At 41.0% G+C, this 14,381-nt stretch overlaps 1 protein-coding gene across 1 annotated transcript; it reads left to right on the top strand.

Moving 5' to 3' along the window:
* Nucleotides 1-1,527: 1,527 nt before the first annotated feature.
* LOC125018698 (up-regulator of cell proliferation-like) lies at nt 1,528-13,812 on the top strand. Its single transcript, XM_047603246.1, has 4 exons — nt 1,528-1,596; nt 1,682-1,766; nt 1,876-1,977; nt 8,069-13,812. The coding sequence occupies exons 1-4, from the start codon at nt 1,591-1,593 to the stop codon at nt 12,754-12,756; spliced, it is 4,881 nt and encodes a 1,626-aa protein (XP_047459202.1). The 5' UTR covers nt 1,528-1,590; the 3' UTR covers nt 12,757-13,812.
* Nucleotides 13,813-14,381: the final 569 nt, after the last annotated feature.

Here is a 14,381-nt window from a genome sequence, read left to right on the forward strand (position 1 = left end):
AAATGAAGAGGAGTTATCCATGTGGTAGTGAGAAGAGGAAGAAGAAAAAGTGGAGCAGACAATGATATAACAGCAGAGGCAATTCTAGAGTCTGTTGTGGCCCCAAGCAAAATTTCCAGGGGACGTCTATGGCTGTCTGGCATTAATGTCAGATCATAACCTAACAGTTTTAGAAAAGTACAGGGAGGAGATCGCTTGTCAGTTATCAGATTCCAACTTTTTTGCTAATGGAGCGGGCATCACAGTTGTCAGTCTCTAAATGTTAATTGTAATAATTAATGTTGCATATGATGCCAGTGTAAAGATTTGTCGGAATAGCAACACTTTTAAAAACGTATAACATACCACCATTCCAACCTTAGAAGGCAAAAATTATCAGAATCATTAAAGAGTTATGTGTTGCCATTCTGACAATTAGTGCCTAATGTCGGAATGGCTGTTGCCACCCGTCTTATACATGTCTGACTCATTGTTGCTTTTTTCCTGTTGTACCAAACCCGTACCGAACCGTGACCCCCATAGCGAGGTACGTACAGAACCATGACTTGTGTGTACAGTTACACCCTTATATGCAATCCACATTCATATGTGCATGCAACATGCAAAGACAGTAAATCTGCACATGGATATTTAAGCTTTCTTCCTTTCCTGTTTGTTGTAGTGAGGAATCAGTTTATGCTAATTACTGTGAAAAGGTAAGTACAGGAAACCACATTTTCACCAAACCAAAAGTGAAAGTGAGTTCACCGAGCAAATAAAAGGAGTGCTGTGTGCTGCAGCTCTTCAGAGTGTACCAGGCGAAGGGAGGTGCTTCATCTACAGGAACAGCAAAGTTTAACCTTGAATGAAGAAAGAGGGTAACAGTTTTCAATGAGCACATCTCTTCATCGGAAGGTGGGTTGCTTTAGTCTATTATTTTCTCTATGATATGATTTTAGCATGATGCTGTAGGAAAAGTTGGAGGTCACGTTTAACCCCCTTATTGTGTTCATTTCGGCTATATCGGATACAGGTTGAATAAAGCACACACAATTTTAGAAAAGAAATCTCAAAGTTTGTGTTTTGAAGCCATGTATGAACGAAGTCACTGAATTTTATGACATACAGATGAAATTAACCTGCATTTTCTGTACAGAGGAAACTTGAAAATCGTTTGCATTTCACCGGCATTTCTTCCCATGTCAAATGGGCGGCTATGGCTCAGTAGGTAAAGCGGGTTGTCCACGAACCGAAGGGTTAGTGGCTCAATCCCCCAAGTGTGCCATATGCAGAAGTGTCCTTGAGCAAGTGCAACTGATGTGTGAATGTGTGTGTGCTTGTGTGAGCGGATGGGTGGATGTGTCTCTGACTGTGAAAGCGCCCATCACATCCTCTAACCGTCGTCTCTATATGAAAAAGGACTGTGCTAAATATCTAGTATGAGCCAGTACATTTCATGATGTGATAATACACAGACTTTGTGTAGTTAATTATTTATATAGACCTTTGTAAATACAAAAAATAGTTCTTGTCAGTTTAGGCTAAAGACTTGTCTGTCATTTCTTTTACAGAGAAGTTGTATGAATAATCTGGGGCGTGTCTACACCCACAATGGAGGTAACTTCACAACACAACAGTAATACATTGCCCTTATAGAGTGTCTATGGGCTGTTTATTCATATTTTTCCTAATTTACCCTAAGGAATCTGGCGATGAGGATTCATTCGTTGTCCTTAACTCTGAGGCAGCAGGAGACCAGAATGACTGTCAACAGTCTGATACAGGAGGTAACATTTGCTTTATACAATTTATTGTTGCTACAGAAATGTCCATATAGGGTGTAGTGTTGTGTTAAAATATTGATTATTATCATTATTACTTATGTTATTCCAACAGTATGTTATGATAGTAGTGAGCTAGCATCTCCTCATGAGGGTGCCTCTGCTGGTGCTGGGAAACAAAACTTCTTCCAAGGTCCTGAAGAAATGGAGCACGAAAGTATGAGCACATCCTCTGTCACACATCTATCTATCTATCTATCTATCTATCTATCTATCTATCTATCTATCTATCTATCTATCTATCTATCTATCTATCTATCTGTCTGTCTGTCTGTCTATCTGTCTATCTGTCTATCTGTCTATCTATCTATCTTTTATTTGTTTCCTTATTTACATGCTTTTTACCTACTGTACTGCACAGCCAGGAGGAATACTTCCTCTCTGACAGCCAGATTGGTTCCAAGCTGTACTTTGTGTGCAACTGATACTACAAACCCCAGATTGTATTGCATAGCAATAGCTGAACTGACATCAGGCAGGTACGTCAATCAGTCTTATGGTTGCCTTGGCAACCGTACATCATATTGGTAGAATAGTAGAACAGCTTCTGAAGCTCCATCCATCCATACGGTTGACCGATAAAAGCTACAACTACGAGTATTAGAGCACTAAATACTTTAATGTTTTGTTTGTTTGTTTGTTTTTTAGTCATTTAGTCATTCATTAGTGCTAACCACCATGCCGCTGTGCCTAAATACTTTAATGTTAACAGAGATTCTGACACAAAGACGTGGTAACGCTGTACCAGCTAGCAGACCATAAGATAAATGCGTTAACCTACTGTTCCACAGTAGCGCACAGGAAAAAACAGGACACTTAACTAAAATCTAAGTGAAAACACCACTACGGCTAAACACCAGTCTGTTAATATACACACTAACATAGTGAAACACTGAAAGAGTCTGTCAGCCAAGTAGCAGCAGCATGTTTAACACGGCCTCATGATGCTAACTTAGCCCCATGGTTAGCTCCTCTCTCCTCCACGTTAGCCCGGCTAGTCTCCTCGCGTATTTGTTTGTGAGTACGTTGATGCGGAGCTCCATCTATGTTAAAACAGAATGTGAAGGAGAAGGTACTTTACTTTTCTATCGTGGCACTAAGAACATGCCCCATGCACCAGACAGCCTCATCTCTACATGGTCTGCTGCCTGTTTCGTGAAGAAAACAAATGACTACCAAGTCACATTGCATTTGTTACCTTTTACTACCTTTCAAAGGCCTTAATTTAGGTTCATTTCATTTACTACCTTTTACTACTCTGCGGATACCCTATGAGAACAGAAAAATATTGTAAATTGGGTAAGAGTCATGTGAACATTTTATACTATTGAAAAATTCCAAAGTAGGAATTTAGCACTGCTACAGCTTGGGTCACCAGTTCCTAATGTCCGGTTCCGGAACGATTCCTTAATTAGTTGATTATGATTATGAAAAATACAGGACAAATATTTAGGCAAATAAACCGTTTTTCTTAACTAATTACAGTATAAAAGAATTTAACAGTTCAAAATTTAAATAGTTCCCCATTTACTACATACAATTGTTTTAGCTGTCAGCTGAAAGTCGGAATGTAATTACAGATATCTTGGGGGATACGCTTTATGCTACACCCAAGCACCACTCCATGCACTGTGTTCCTGATTACAGATATTTTGAATTAGAGTAGAGGCAAAATGATTTTGCAGAAGACCCCGCCTACCACTTTGGGCGGGAGCAGGTTGTTGACAAACATTGCACTTGTGGTGAGCAAAAAGCAGCCAGAGCCAGAGGCCAATGTTGATGTTTTTTGTTGAATATTCAATGCTGCAGCCCGTGCAAGGCAGAAGCTGAAAGGGAGGAATGTGGAGAATGCATTACTGGCCTCCATTACTTGAGTTTTCAGTTCAGCCAAACTGCTTTTGAGTTCATTGTTTGTGCCTGGTGATAATAAATGTTCAGTTCTTTCACAGCCTTCGATAGAACAATGTTCTCTATCTCCACAAATCCTCTGTTTGGGGGCTCTTTCAATTTCATAGCATTTTTACGAGCCCGATATCTGCCACCAAATCTACTGTTGTCCTCGGATTCAGAATGCTGCCATTATCGTTAAAAAAGTGTGTGATATCGCTATATGTGTAAGGGTGAGGAGGGTGCACGCGCATGTGTGTGTGTAACTGTAATCACAAAGTTACCTGTGTAGTGTGTGTGTGTGTGTTGGTGTGTGTTGTTGTAACATAAATGTGTGGGACACAGGGATCAGCTGTATTAACAGCAGAGACAACTGATGAATGAGTTGGTCTCAGCTGTGGCCCAGAGCTGAGGCTCAGGGGTTGCCATGGAACCTTAACAGACGTACAGTACCTACTTCACAGTAGGAGATAAGGTGGAGGAGGAGAGAGGCCAAGGGCCTCATGTACAAAGACTTGTGTGGATTTCTCACTGAAACATGGTGTGCGCTAAAATCCAGAAACTGGCGTCTGCCCAAAAAAAATCAGATGTATCAAAGTGTGCGTTTGCATGGGTCCAAGCACCTTTCCTTTATACATCCCAATCAATGTAGAATTTAGTGCACATGTAGGAGTGCCAAACTCCTCCCTGTACACGCCCTGATTTAAATATGCAAATCAATTTAAATAGGGCCTGCATCGCGGATTCCCCACTCTGCACAATCAGATTTTCAGTACAATAAAGCGAGAAAGAGGAACTTCATGGATCACTGATGTGGGGTCAGAGCACCCACACACAAGGAAATAAAAAAAAAATGGTCAAGTATAAAGGTGGAAGTGAAGTGAAGTATTTCGGCCCACTGCCGTGGTATGCTGTGGCGGTGTGCTACATTGTGCAGGACACCACGGGGCAATGCGGCACACCTTCTCTGGTCGTAGAGCAGCAGTCCCCCCGACCTGTCCAAGCAGCGCCGGCGTCCCTTCAGCAGGCCAACTGCCCTCTCCACCACTGCCTGAGTTCGGGAATGGAGGTCATTGTACCTCTCTTGGTCGGTGCTGGTTTCTTGCTCTCAGGGGGTAGCCACTGTCCCCTGGGGTCAAATGAAGGCAGAAAACATGTAATATAGATTTAGTTTCCTTTGTTCATACACCATTTGAATGAATCACACTAACTTTTTTCTAATTAATTCAATTCAATTCGGTTTCATTTATATAGCGTCAATAACAATACAAATTGTTTCAAGACGCTTTACAAAAACCGGCCTACAACCTCCAGAGCAAGCTTGAGGGCAATGGTGGCAAGTAAAAACTCCCTTTTAACAGGAAGAAACCTTGAGCAGAACCCAGCTCATACGGAGGGACCCATCTGCCAAATTATAGGTGCTTTAGTGGGAAATTAATACTAAGGACAACTTTATTAACGGATAAGTTATTTACTCACGTTGAAGCGCCACTGATTGCGCATGCTGCCAGCCTCTAGCCTGTTTCGAACCATGCTGTTGGTCAGAATGAACCAGTCATGCGCATGCTTTCATATCCACCCATGATTGCAAACCCGTGTGTGTTAATTGTGCATTAATGTGTCACTGATGTGCACATCGCTCTGAGAACTACTTGATTTCACATTACTGACAGTTCCTCAGCATCGCCTCTTAGTGTCGCCAAAGGAAGAATAGCTGCGAAAACCGATGTACGCCAGCCATGATGTCAGCGGAAGGCACTGCACATTTCCACGGTCATTTCACTTTTGATACATCTGAACGTGGACGTGGGTGTACGCCATGTTTCTGGGAGCACACAACTGTGATACATGAGGCCCCTGGGGAGCAGAGTGGCTGAATGCTCTGTTCCCCATGGTGGCTAAGCAAGCGGGGGGAACGGAAAGGTGGAAAGAGGAGGAGGATCTGACTCTGCGAACAGGTGTGGCAATATGGAGGAGGTCAGAAAGGTATGGAGGGGCAAGGTTGTGAATGGCCTTGAAAGTGAGCAGTAGAATCTTACATTGCATATGGTGAGTGATGGGGAGCCAATGCAAGGTGGGTGTGATGTGATAGGTGGAAGGGGTCCTTGTGATGACACAAGCTGCAGAGTTCTGTACAGGTTGTAGTTTGTGGATAGATTTATGAGGGAGTCCAAACAGAAGAGAGCTGCAGTAGTTGAGCTGGCAGGTGACAAGACTGTGGACCAGAATGGCAGCTGTGTGGGGAGTAATGGACGGGTGGAGGCAGTTGATATAGCGTAGATTGAAGTAAGCTGACTAAGATATGACCAAGAGGGAGTAGGTAAATGATGAATAATAGGGGCCCCAGGACTGAGCCCTGGGGCATGCCTGAGGTTAGTGGGAATGGCTGTGATGTGAAGGAACTTAGTTGAATGAAGTGAGAGTGGCTGGAGAGGTAGGATTTGAACCAATTGAGGGGAGTGTGGGTGATGCCAATACTTATGTACTTAATTACTTTCCGCACTGTTTTTCTCTTAAGGTTTCTCTTATTTTAAGGTTAGGAATCAGATAGAATAGGCCTTTATATAAGTAGGGATTATTTCTATATTTTAAACATGTAATACTGCTTTCACATCAAAAATCCCAGGTCAACCTGGGTTGACCCCGCATTTTCAGACCCGGGTCGACTCGCCTTTGGTGCTTTCACAAAAGTCCCTGGTCAGACTTCCCGCTGTAAAAGCTGCATGCCTTTTTTCCCTCCCTCATACGTCATTGCATACATTGCAGATAACATTGCAGTTTGTTGATGACCTGAAGAATGGACTCGTTAAGCCCCCGCTCTTTCAAAAGGCTGCTGATATTAGAATAAATCAATGTGTCCTGCACAGAGCCCGATATCTGCCACCAAACCTCTTTTCCATGGATACAGAGCGCTGCCATGATCAGTAAAAAAGCTATATATAAACACTGTCGCCATTCACCTATGCGCTTCCATTAACGATCGTGTAACAACACATTTGATTTGTTTGATTGAAAAAAGTGAACAAAAATCTCTGCCTTTCAGCGATCAGTCTTTGTGGAAGTATACCAAAACTTGTTTTTGAGCTGAAGCTTCTACAATGATACAGTCTGTCAGATCGTCGAGTCAGAATGTAACAGGCAGATATATCAGCGTCAGAGCGAAAAACCTGGGTCAATGCAGCATTTCTGTTCATATTGAAGCCGCTTCAAGCTGAGCCGATAAAATCCCGGGAGGGACAGGGCAGCATGCCTTCCAAAAAGCAGAGGGTCCACGCTCCCCTGAACTATTTGGAAAAATATAAAGATCAGTGGCCATGCCTGCAACCATCAAAAATCCCACGTCATGCATTTTGCACAGTGTGCAATTATGATGTGGACATAAGCCACCAGGGAGCTGCAGGTAATATATGAATTAGGCCTGTGATGTGTACCTATGTGATGTAAGCCAATTTAATTATCACATTCTTGAAAATAAAAAATATCTGTTGCATCATACAAAATAAATTAATATGATTTTAAATAAATAATTCAATGCTGTTAACTTGTGGTTATCAGGTAAGCAGGTGCAACCTTAGAATTTTACTGTTCAGAGTTAATTTTGCTCAGACAGTGCATTGCACATCATATTTTGATATCAGGTGAAATCGTTAGTTGTCTAAACTAGTCAAAATAAGTACTATGAACAAGTGTATGTTACAGACTGTTGACACCATGTGGAAGGCAAACACACTCAAAGATTGTGGCCAGTATAGATGCTGTTCCAAAAATTCTAACTTTTTTTCATCAAGCAAGTGATCTAAGACCTATTCGCCGCACGACACAAGTTGCTCTCAAAATATTTTGCCAAGGTTGGCCGGTCTGTGTTACTGATGTTTATCTGATGCAAATCAGTTCTAAATTTCTGCATGAAAAATATTCAAAACATCAGTAGATTTTCACTTAAGTCCTGAAAAACAATGAACAGAACATAATAAATCAGACAAAACTGAAATAGTATAGTTATATGTTTATTTTATCCAAAAAATGTGTTCATATCTGTTTGATCAAAAGTATCTGATCTCTTGTTTTCAGTATCTTATGTGACTCTCTTGTGCAGTAGTGACAGCAACTAAGCATTTCTGGTAACTAGTGATCAGTCGTCTACAATGGCTGGACAGAATTTTAGCCCGTTACTCTATCCAAAATGGCTTCAGTTCTTAGATGTTGGCTGTAGGCCAGGACTTTATCTTGGCCTTTCCAAAACAACAATTCTGATGCTGGAATGCAGTGTTTTTGGAATTGCAAATTTAAGATAACTAATGAATAACTAACTTTATAATCCTGTTTTTGCTAAGAAATAACACAAGTCTTTATATCCACAGAGACACACTTAAAGAAGTTATTGGAAGATCTGAGGTTGGCGTGTGAGAACAGTAAGAAGCTAACATTCAACAAAATACTTCAGATTGATGAGAAGACCATCACTGGTGAACCCGCCATGTGCCAATCAGACCTTCCATGGTATTTTCTAAAGAAACTGTTGATGGTTAATGTGTCAGCAAGGAATGTGAATTGTACATCTGCAAGTGAGTCAAACTGTGATGCTGCATCTGGGGTTACAGGGTTTGATTTGCATGATGATGATGCTATTTTTGATGAGGAAAGTTTAAACATGCTAAACCCCCTTGACTTAATCACTGCTCTCTTTCTATGTTCGGATGGTTTTGTGCAGCAGGAAATGACTCTCAAGATGTCTATGTGTCAATTCTCTGTGCCTCTGCTGCTTCCTAATAGTGACACACAGCAGTGTACACTTATGCTGTGGGCCATGAGAGACATTGTTAAGAGGTACAGACCTCAATCTCTCTTAGACTCCAAGGGCTTCATTGAAGAGAGAATTGTTCTTTCTGAACTTCCCATGGTTTCTTTTGTGAGACTGGGTGAGTGCACCTTGTCTAAGTCTGAGATCCTCAACAAGCTTCTGAGCAATTCTCACCAATACCATGACACCTTTGTTCACCACAACATGGAGGGTGGAGACATTCCAAGAAGAATATCCAATGGACTGACTGAAATTACTTGGTATCTTCCTGGTGGAAACAAGAACATGGACATTTTCAGTGAGCCTGTGGCTGTTGCTAACCTTCGTGGGGACATTGCTTCATTTGAAACCCAATATTCATTTCTGTGTCACACATCTGCAGCAGTTTTTGTCTTCTTTGACAATTTAGACTCTGAATGGAAGCTGCTGACCCACCGAACTGGGAAGGCACAGATCTTCTTGGTGGGTAATCGCAATGGGAAAAACTTCAGCTTAGAGGCTCTAAAAAAGGTAGCAGCCCAGTTGGGCTTGACTAATAATAACATCATTATTAAGACAAAACAGAAAAATGATGCAAACTTTGTCAAAGGTTTTAGGAAGGCGGTCAGTGATGTAGTTGAGAAATCAGAAGCGAAGATGCGCCTAGAGCAGATGGCTGACATTGCCCATGAACTTGGGATATTGGTTGATGAAGATGTTCCAGACTGCATGAATGGAAAGAAAACTGCAGATGCCATCACTGAAGAAATCCAAGACATTCTGAAATACAAAGAAGAACAGCTTCCCTTGCAAGGTGATATATGGAAGGAGCTGACTCGCTTAGAGAAAGAAGAATTCCGGCTTCGAAATGTTGGATCTAAAAACATAGAGGAGTATAAAAGTGATCTTCATGTGAAGAAAAGAGAACTGCATCAAAAACAGTACTCTTATGACATGTCCACTGCTATGACATGCTTCATCAATGGAATATCAAGTCCTGGGATAGAGAGACGTTACTTTCTGAAATGGATGCGAATGAACCTTGATAATGTATCTCGTGAAAAACTGTCCGGACTCAGGGAGCGGTACAAAGAAAAATGCAATAATCCTGACAACAAAGAGGAGATCAAGAAAATAGACAAACAGCTTTCTAACAGCTCACTGGGGACTGAACACTTCTTTCGTGAAATGGGTCAGATCTACGAGGCTTCACTTTCTCTTCCAGAGACAGACCCATCACGTCAACAATTACAGCATTTACCCAAACTCTGTGCTGAACTGCTGCTTGATGGATTTCCCCTTGAGCTGGTAGATGGAGATGCATCCAACATACCTCTCAGATGGGTGAGTGCTGTTCTCTCACAGCTCAATGTCTTGGTTTCTTCAAAGAACAAGATACGAGTTGTCACCGTTCTTGGAGTTCAGAGCACAGGAAAGTCCACTCTCCTTAATACCATGTTTGGAGTGCAGTTTGCTGTCAGCAGTGGTCGATGCACTCGAGGTGCCTTCATATTGCTCATCAGAATCAATGAAGATGCTAAGAAACTTCTCAAATGTGACTTCATGGTGATCATTGACACTGAGGGCTTAAAGTCCCCAGAGCTGGCACAGCTGGACAACAGCTATGAGCATGACAATGAGCTTGCAACACTTGTTGTAGGGCTGAGTGATGTCACCATTATTAATATTGCAATGGCAAATTTGACAGAAATGAAGGATATCCTCCAAATAGTTGTGCATGCTTTTCTCAGGATGAAGGAGGTGGGTAAAAAGCCTAAATGTCAGTTTGTTTACCAGAACGTGTCGGATGTTTCCGCCCATGAGAAGAACTTACGAGACAGGAAACTGCTCTTGCAACAGCTGAATGAGATGACCCAGGCAGCAGCAAAAATGGAACGGAAAGAGGAGAACAAGAGCTTCACTGATGTGATGGAGTACTGTCCAGACACGGGGAACTGGTACATACCTGGACTCTGGAATGGAAACCCACCAATGGCACCAGTCAATGCAGGATACAGTGAGGCTGTATATGAGCTCAAGAAGAACATCATGAAGCTACTGGGAGATTGTCAGTCGTCTACCAATAACATTGATGAGTTTGAAAAGTGGGTGAAGAGCTTGTGGAACGCAGTGAAGCATGAAAACTTCATCTTCAGTTTCAGAAACAGCCTGGTCGCTGACGCATACATGAAACTCTGCACAGAATACAACAAATGGGAATGGGAATGCAAAAAGGAAATGTACACCTGGGTGACAAATGCAGAAACGAGAATTTCCAATTTCGGTACAGTTGCAGATAACTCTCAAATATGTGACATGAGAGTTTTTCTCACTAGTTTGAAAACTGAAGCGTCCACAGAGCTGTCTACATGGGAGAAAAAGCTTCAAGACAATCTGTCAGAGTACTTTAAGCAAACAGAAGGTCACGTCTATCTGGTTGAAGGATACAAAGAGGAGTTTTCAAACAGTATAAAGAGCCTTCGACGTGAAATGGAGAGATCTGTAGTTGATCAGCTGACAGCAGCAGCTGACATCAAAACTGGAATGACAGAACTCGACAGGATCAAGAAGAATCATACGAAAGAAATTGAAAAAGCAGTTCATGCTTTAATTAATGAATGTCGAAAGAAAAAAGTCCAGATGACAGACACAGAGCTGGACAAAAGATTCGATGAAATGTGGAAAGAAACACTGGAGAAACTGACTTTTACTGAACAAAAGGCAACAGATGTCTTCACCAGAGTAGAGTACTACCTCAGATCAAATCTGTCACATAGGGGAGGTCACGCAAGTGAACTGTTAAGTCAGAAAAACCTGAGAGAGTGTGGACTGGAGCCTTTTAAATATACAGCTGAGGGATTCTTCAACCAATTGAAACACAAAGTGAGCAAGTGGCTCCAGATTGAAGATCACATAAAGGTAGTACAGAGAATGACTGACAAGATCATAGATGCTTGCACTCTGTCTGTGGATGAAAAACTGAAAAGAAAGACCAAGTGCCACGATACTTACATCCAGGAGATCCTACACATCATTGATGAGCGTCTGAAAAACAATCCAGATGTTAAGATAGACATGGAGTTTGAAGTTTCTCTAAAACAGCACATCTGTGGATCTGCAGCCAGAAACTTTCAGAAGATGGAAGAAGATTTCATACAAGTAAATGACCCCTATAGATGCCTAATGAAAAACAAGGAGAAGTTTTGTGCTGATTTCAAAGATGTGTTCCATGAACGAGACCAGTGTCAGAAGAAGGCACAAGAATTCACTGACCAATGCTTAAAGCCTGCAGTTGAAGCCTTTGTCAATCGTTCTCTGGGTCCCAATATCATTGATGAAATGCTGAAACAAGAGCAGTTCAGCACAAGGATGTCTTTCCAGTATTCACTTTTACTGGATTTGCTTTCAAAGGACAGAGTTGAAGACTATTTGAGATACAACTGTTCTTATGAGAGTTTCATAAAGGAAAGAATACTTGAACAGATAGAAGAGCGTTTTTCAAGCTTCTCTGCAACACTTGAGTTTGAGGAGCGACATCTTCAGTCAAGTATCAGCAGCATAAATGACGCCATCGAAAAGGCCAAAACAGGAGAGAGTGGTGACATGAAGACATTTGTTGAAAGAATCTGCAAAGAACTTGGAGATAAACTGGTCATTTCCCAGGATGCTCTTGGTGCTTTCATGATACTGAACAATGCCAATCGGGAACAGTTTGCTGACTGTCTCACAGTGTCTGTGAGGGACATGGAAGAAGCTCTTAGAGAGAAGTTTAAAGAATCAAATATCAAAACGAAACTACAAGATCTCCATGTGCAGCCCCAGAATGAGCTCTTCACCAGAGTGATTGGATGTGGCAAACAGTGTCCATTGTGTGGAGCTCCTTGTGAGGCAGGAGGAAGAGACCATGAGAAGCATTTTACTTCACTGCACCGACCACAGGGTCTGGGAAAAAACAATTGGGACCATTCAGATAAACTTGTCACTGACATATGCACATCTTTGGTGACCAGTGAAACTCGTTTTCGCTGTAGTGCTACAGACAATAAATGGCACCCTTACAAGCGTTTCCATGAAATCTTCCCAGGCTGGGATATTCGTCCAGATGTGAGCTTTGAGGCATCAGACTACTGGAAATATGTGATGACAAAGTACAACAATTACTTTGCTTGTGCCTATGGTTCAGACCCTGCTGATATTCCATCCACCTGGAATAATATCACACCAGAGAAGGCAAAACAAAGTCTCAAAGAGTCATTTAGCATCGAGTGATTCTAACCAGTGAACATTTGTCCTCATGTTTTTCTATATAATATAAAGGAACCTCCCAAATAACTTCACTATAGATAAGGTTCAAGTCAGTTCACCCAGATAATTAACCACCATGACTTTCAATAGAGAAATACCAGAGATTTACTGAAGTTTGTTTTCATTACCTGAGTTTGCATTTCAGGAAAAGTTTCTTCAAGTGATTTAATGATTCATGTCATTATTCAAACATGTATGTAGCTGATCAGAGCTGTTTCTTCTTCTCGTAAAACAAATATCATATGGAACTTTTTGTATTTTATCTTGTGCCGTATCTGATGTTAAATATTTGCACTTACCTTGGTCTGGATAATACCACGTGAGGAGATTGTTGACAAGGAATTTAAGTTAGTGTTCATCAAACAGGAGTTACATTAGATAAGTTAATGTATGTACTAAAATCATTGAGGAGAAATCTGTGAGGAAAATATTCTCACTGACAAAGGAAAACAGAATGTGATAGATCTACTTACAAAAAAAACTAAATATGATTGTGTGAAGCATTTGCATCTGAGAAAATCAGTGTTTCATTAGAACTACAATCAGCTATGTGTGATCACATATACCGTTATATGCAGTACGCTGCGATGCTTTTGTTGTTCATAAAAACATCATGGAAATCTCTTCACCTCATTTATCAAACAGCTAACATTTTTCTGCACCTCAAGTCAGGTGTTGTTTTTTTTGTTTTTTGTTTTTTGGAGTGTGTATCATTGTTTTTGTGCATGTTTGACATTATGGAGCATTAGTCATGTGCTTGAATGCACCATCAACATGACACAGGGTTTTTAAAACCTCAGTGATGTGCATGTAGTCTTAGTTTGTCTGGTAGCAGTGATATCTAGAGCCAGTGTGTGAACAACGAGGCTCAGTGTGTCTCCACTATTTAACAAACTTGATCAGAGTGTGACAGTGAACTGAACCTCTTCTCTTTAGAGTTAATGCTAATCACTGTACACTGTATATTACATGAGCTGCCTGTGTAATTGTGTTCCTAATAAAATGCTTAGTGAGTGTAAAGTGTGTGTGTCTGTGTCATTACAGTGACAGTTTCTCCAAAGGCTGTGAATTTACATCCTGTAACCCTCCTCATTATAACATGGCTCATATTGTTTCTGTCATTTATCCCTCCATCATTTTACCACAATATCCAACTACTGAGGTCAACCATGCTGCCAGGAGAGACTGTGATGAAGGACCATGAGAAGAACGCCTCAAAGTCATGGTTACACAAATCTAAAATCTATAGAATCAAAATGTATGTTACATTTGTGGCTGTCAGTGTCAACTCTAACACACACTCTAAAAAATATTAAGAGAACCTGTTACAACCACTTAATTAATCATAGAAATACAACATTAATTTATTAATGGATTTAGATGAAACTTTTAAGTTACAAACAATATTTGATGTCTTCAGTTGACTGAATATTTTTGGTACTAAGATCAACTTAATATTGTGTGCAGTCTGAACTGATATTTCTGCATTGAACTGGTTTCAAGTTCTGGTGACTTAATAAAACTGACCTGATGACTCAGTATTTTAATTCCTCAAGTCTCAGTGCCACTCTAAAAAGAAATGTTTTGGC

Source organism: Mugil cephalus, chromosome 1, assembly GCF_022458985.1.
Source record: "Mugil cephalus isolate CIBA_MC_2020 chromosome 1, CIBA_Mcephalus_1.1, whole genome shotgun sequence".
In the NCBI taxonomy this organism is placed as follows: domain Eukaryota; kingdom Metazoa; phylum Chordata; class Actinopteri; order Mugiliformes; family Mugilidae; genus Mugil; species Mugil cephalus.

Bases quoted from the DNA above. Each gene is read 5' to 3' on its own strand.
- LOC125018698 (XM_047603246.1), top strand. The intron at 1,767-1,875 runs GTAACATTTGCT...TTATTCCAACAG, and splicing joins TCAACAGTCTGATACAGGAG to TATGTTATGATAGTAGTGAG. The intron at 1,978-8,068 runs GTATGAGCACAT...TTATATCCACAG, and splicing joins TGAAGAAATGGAGCACGAAA to AGACACACTTAAAGAAGTTA.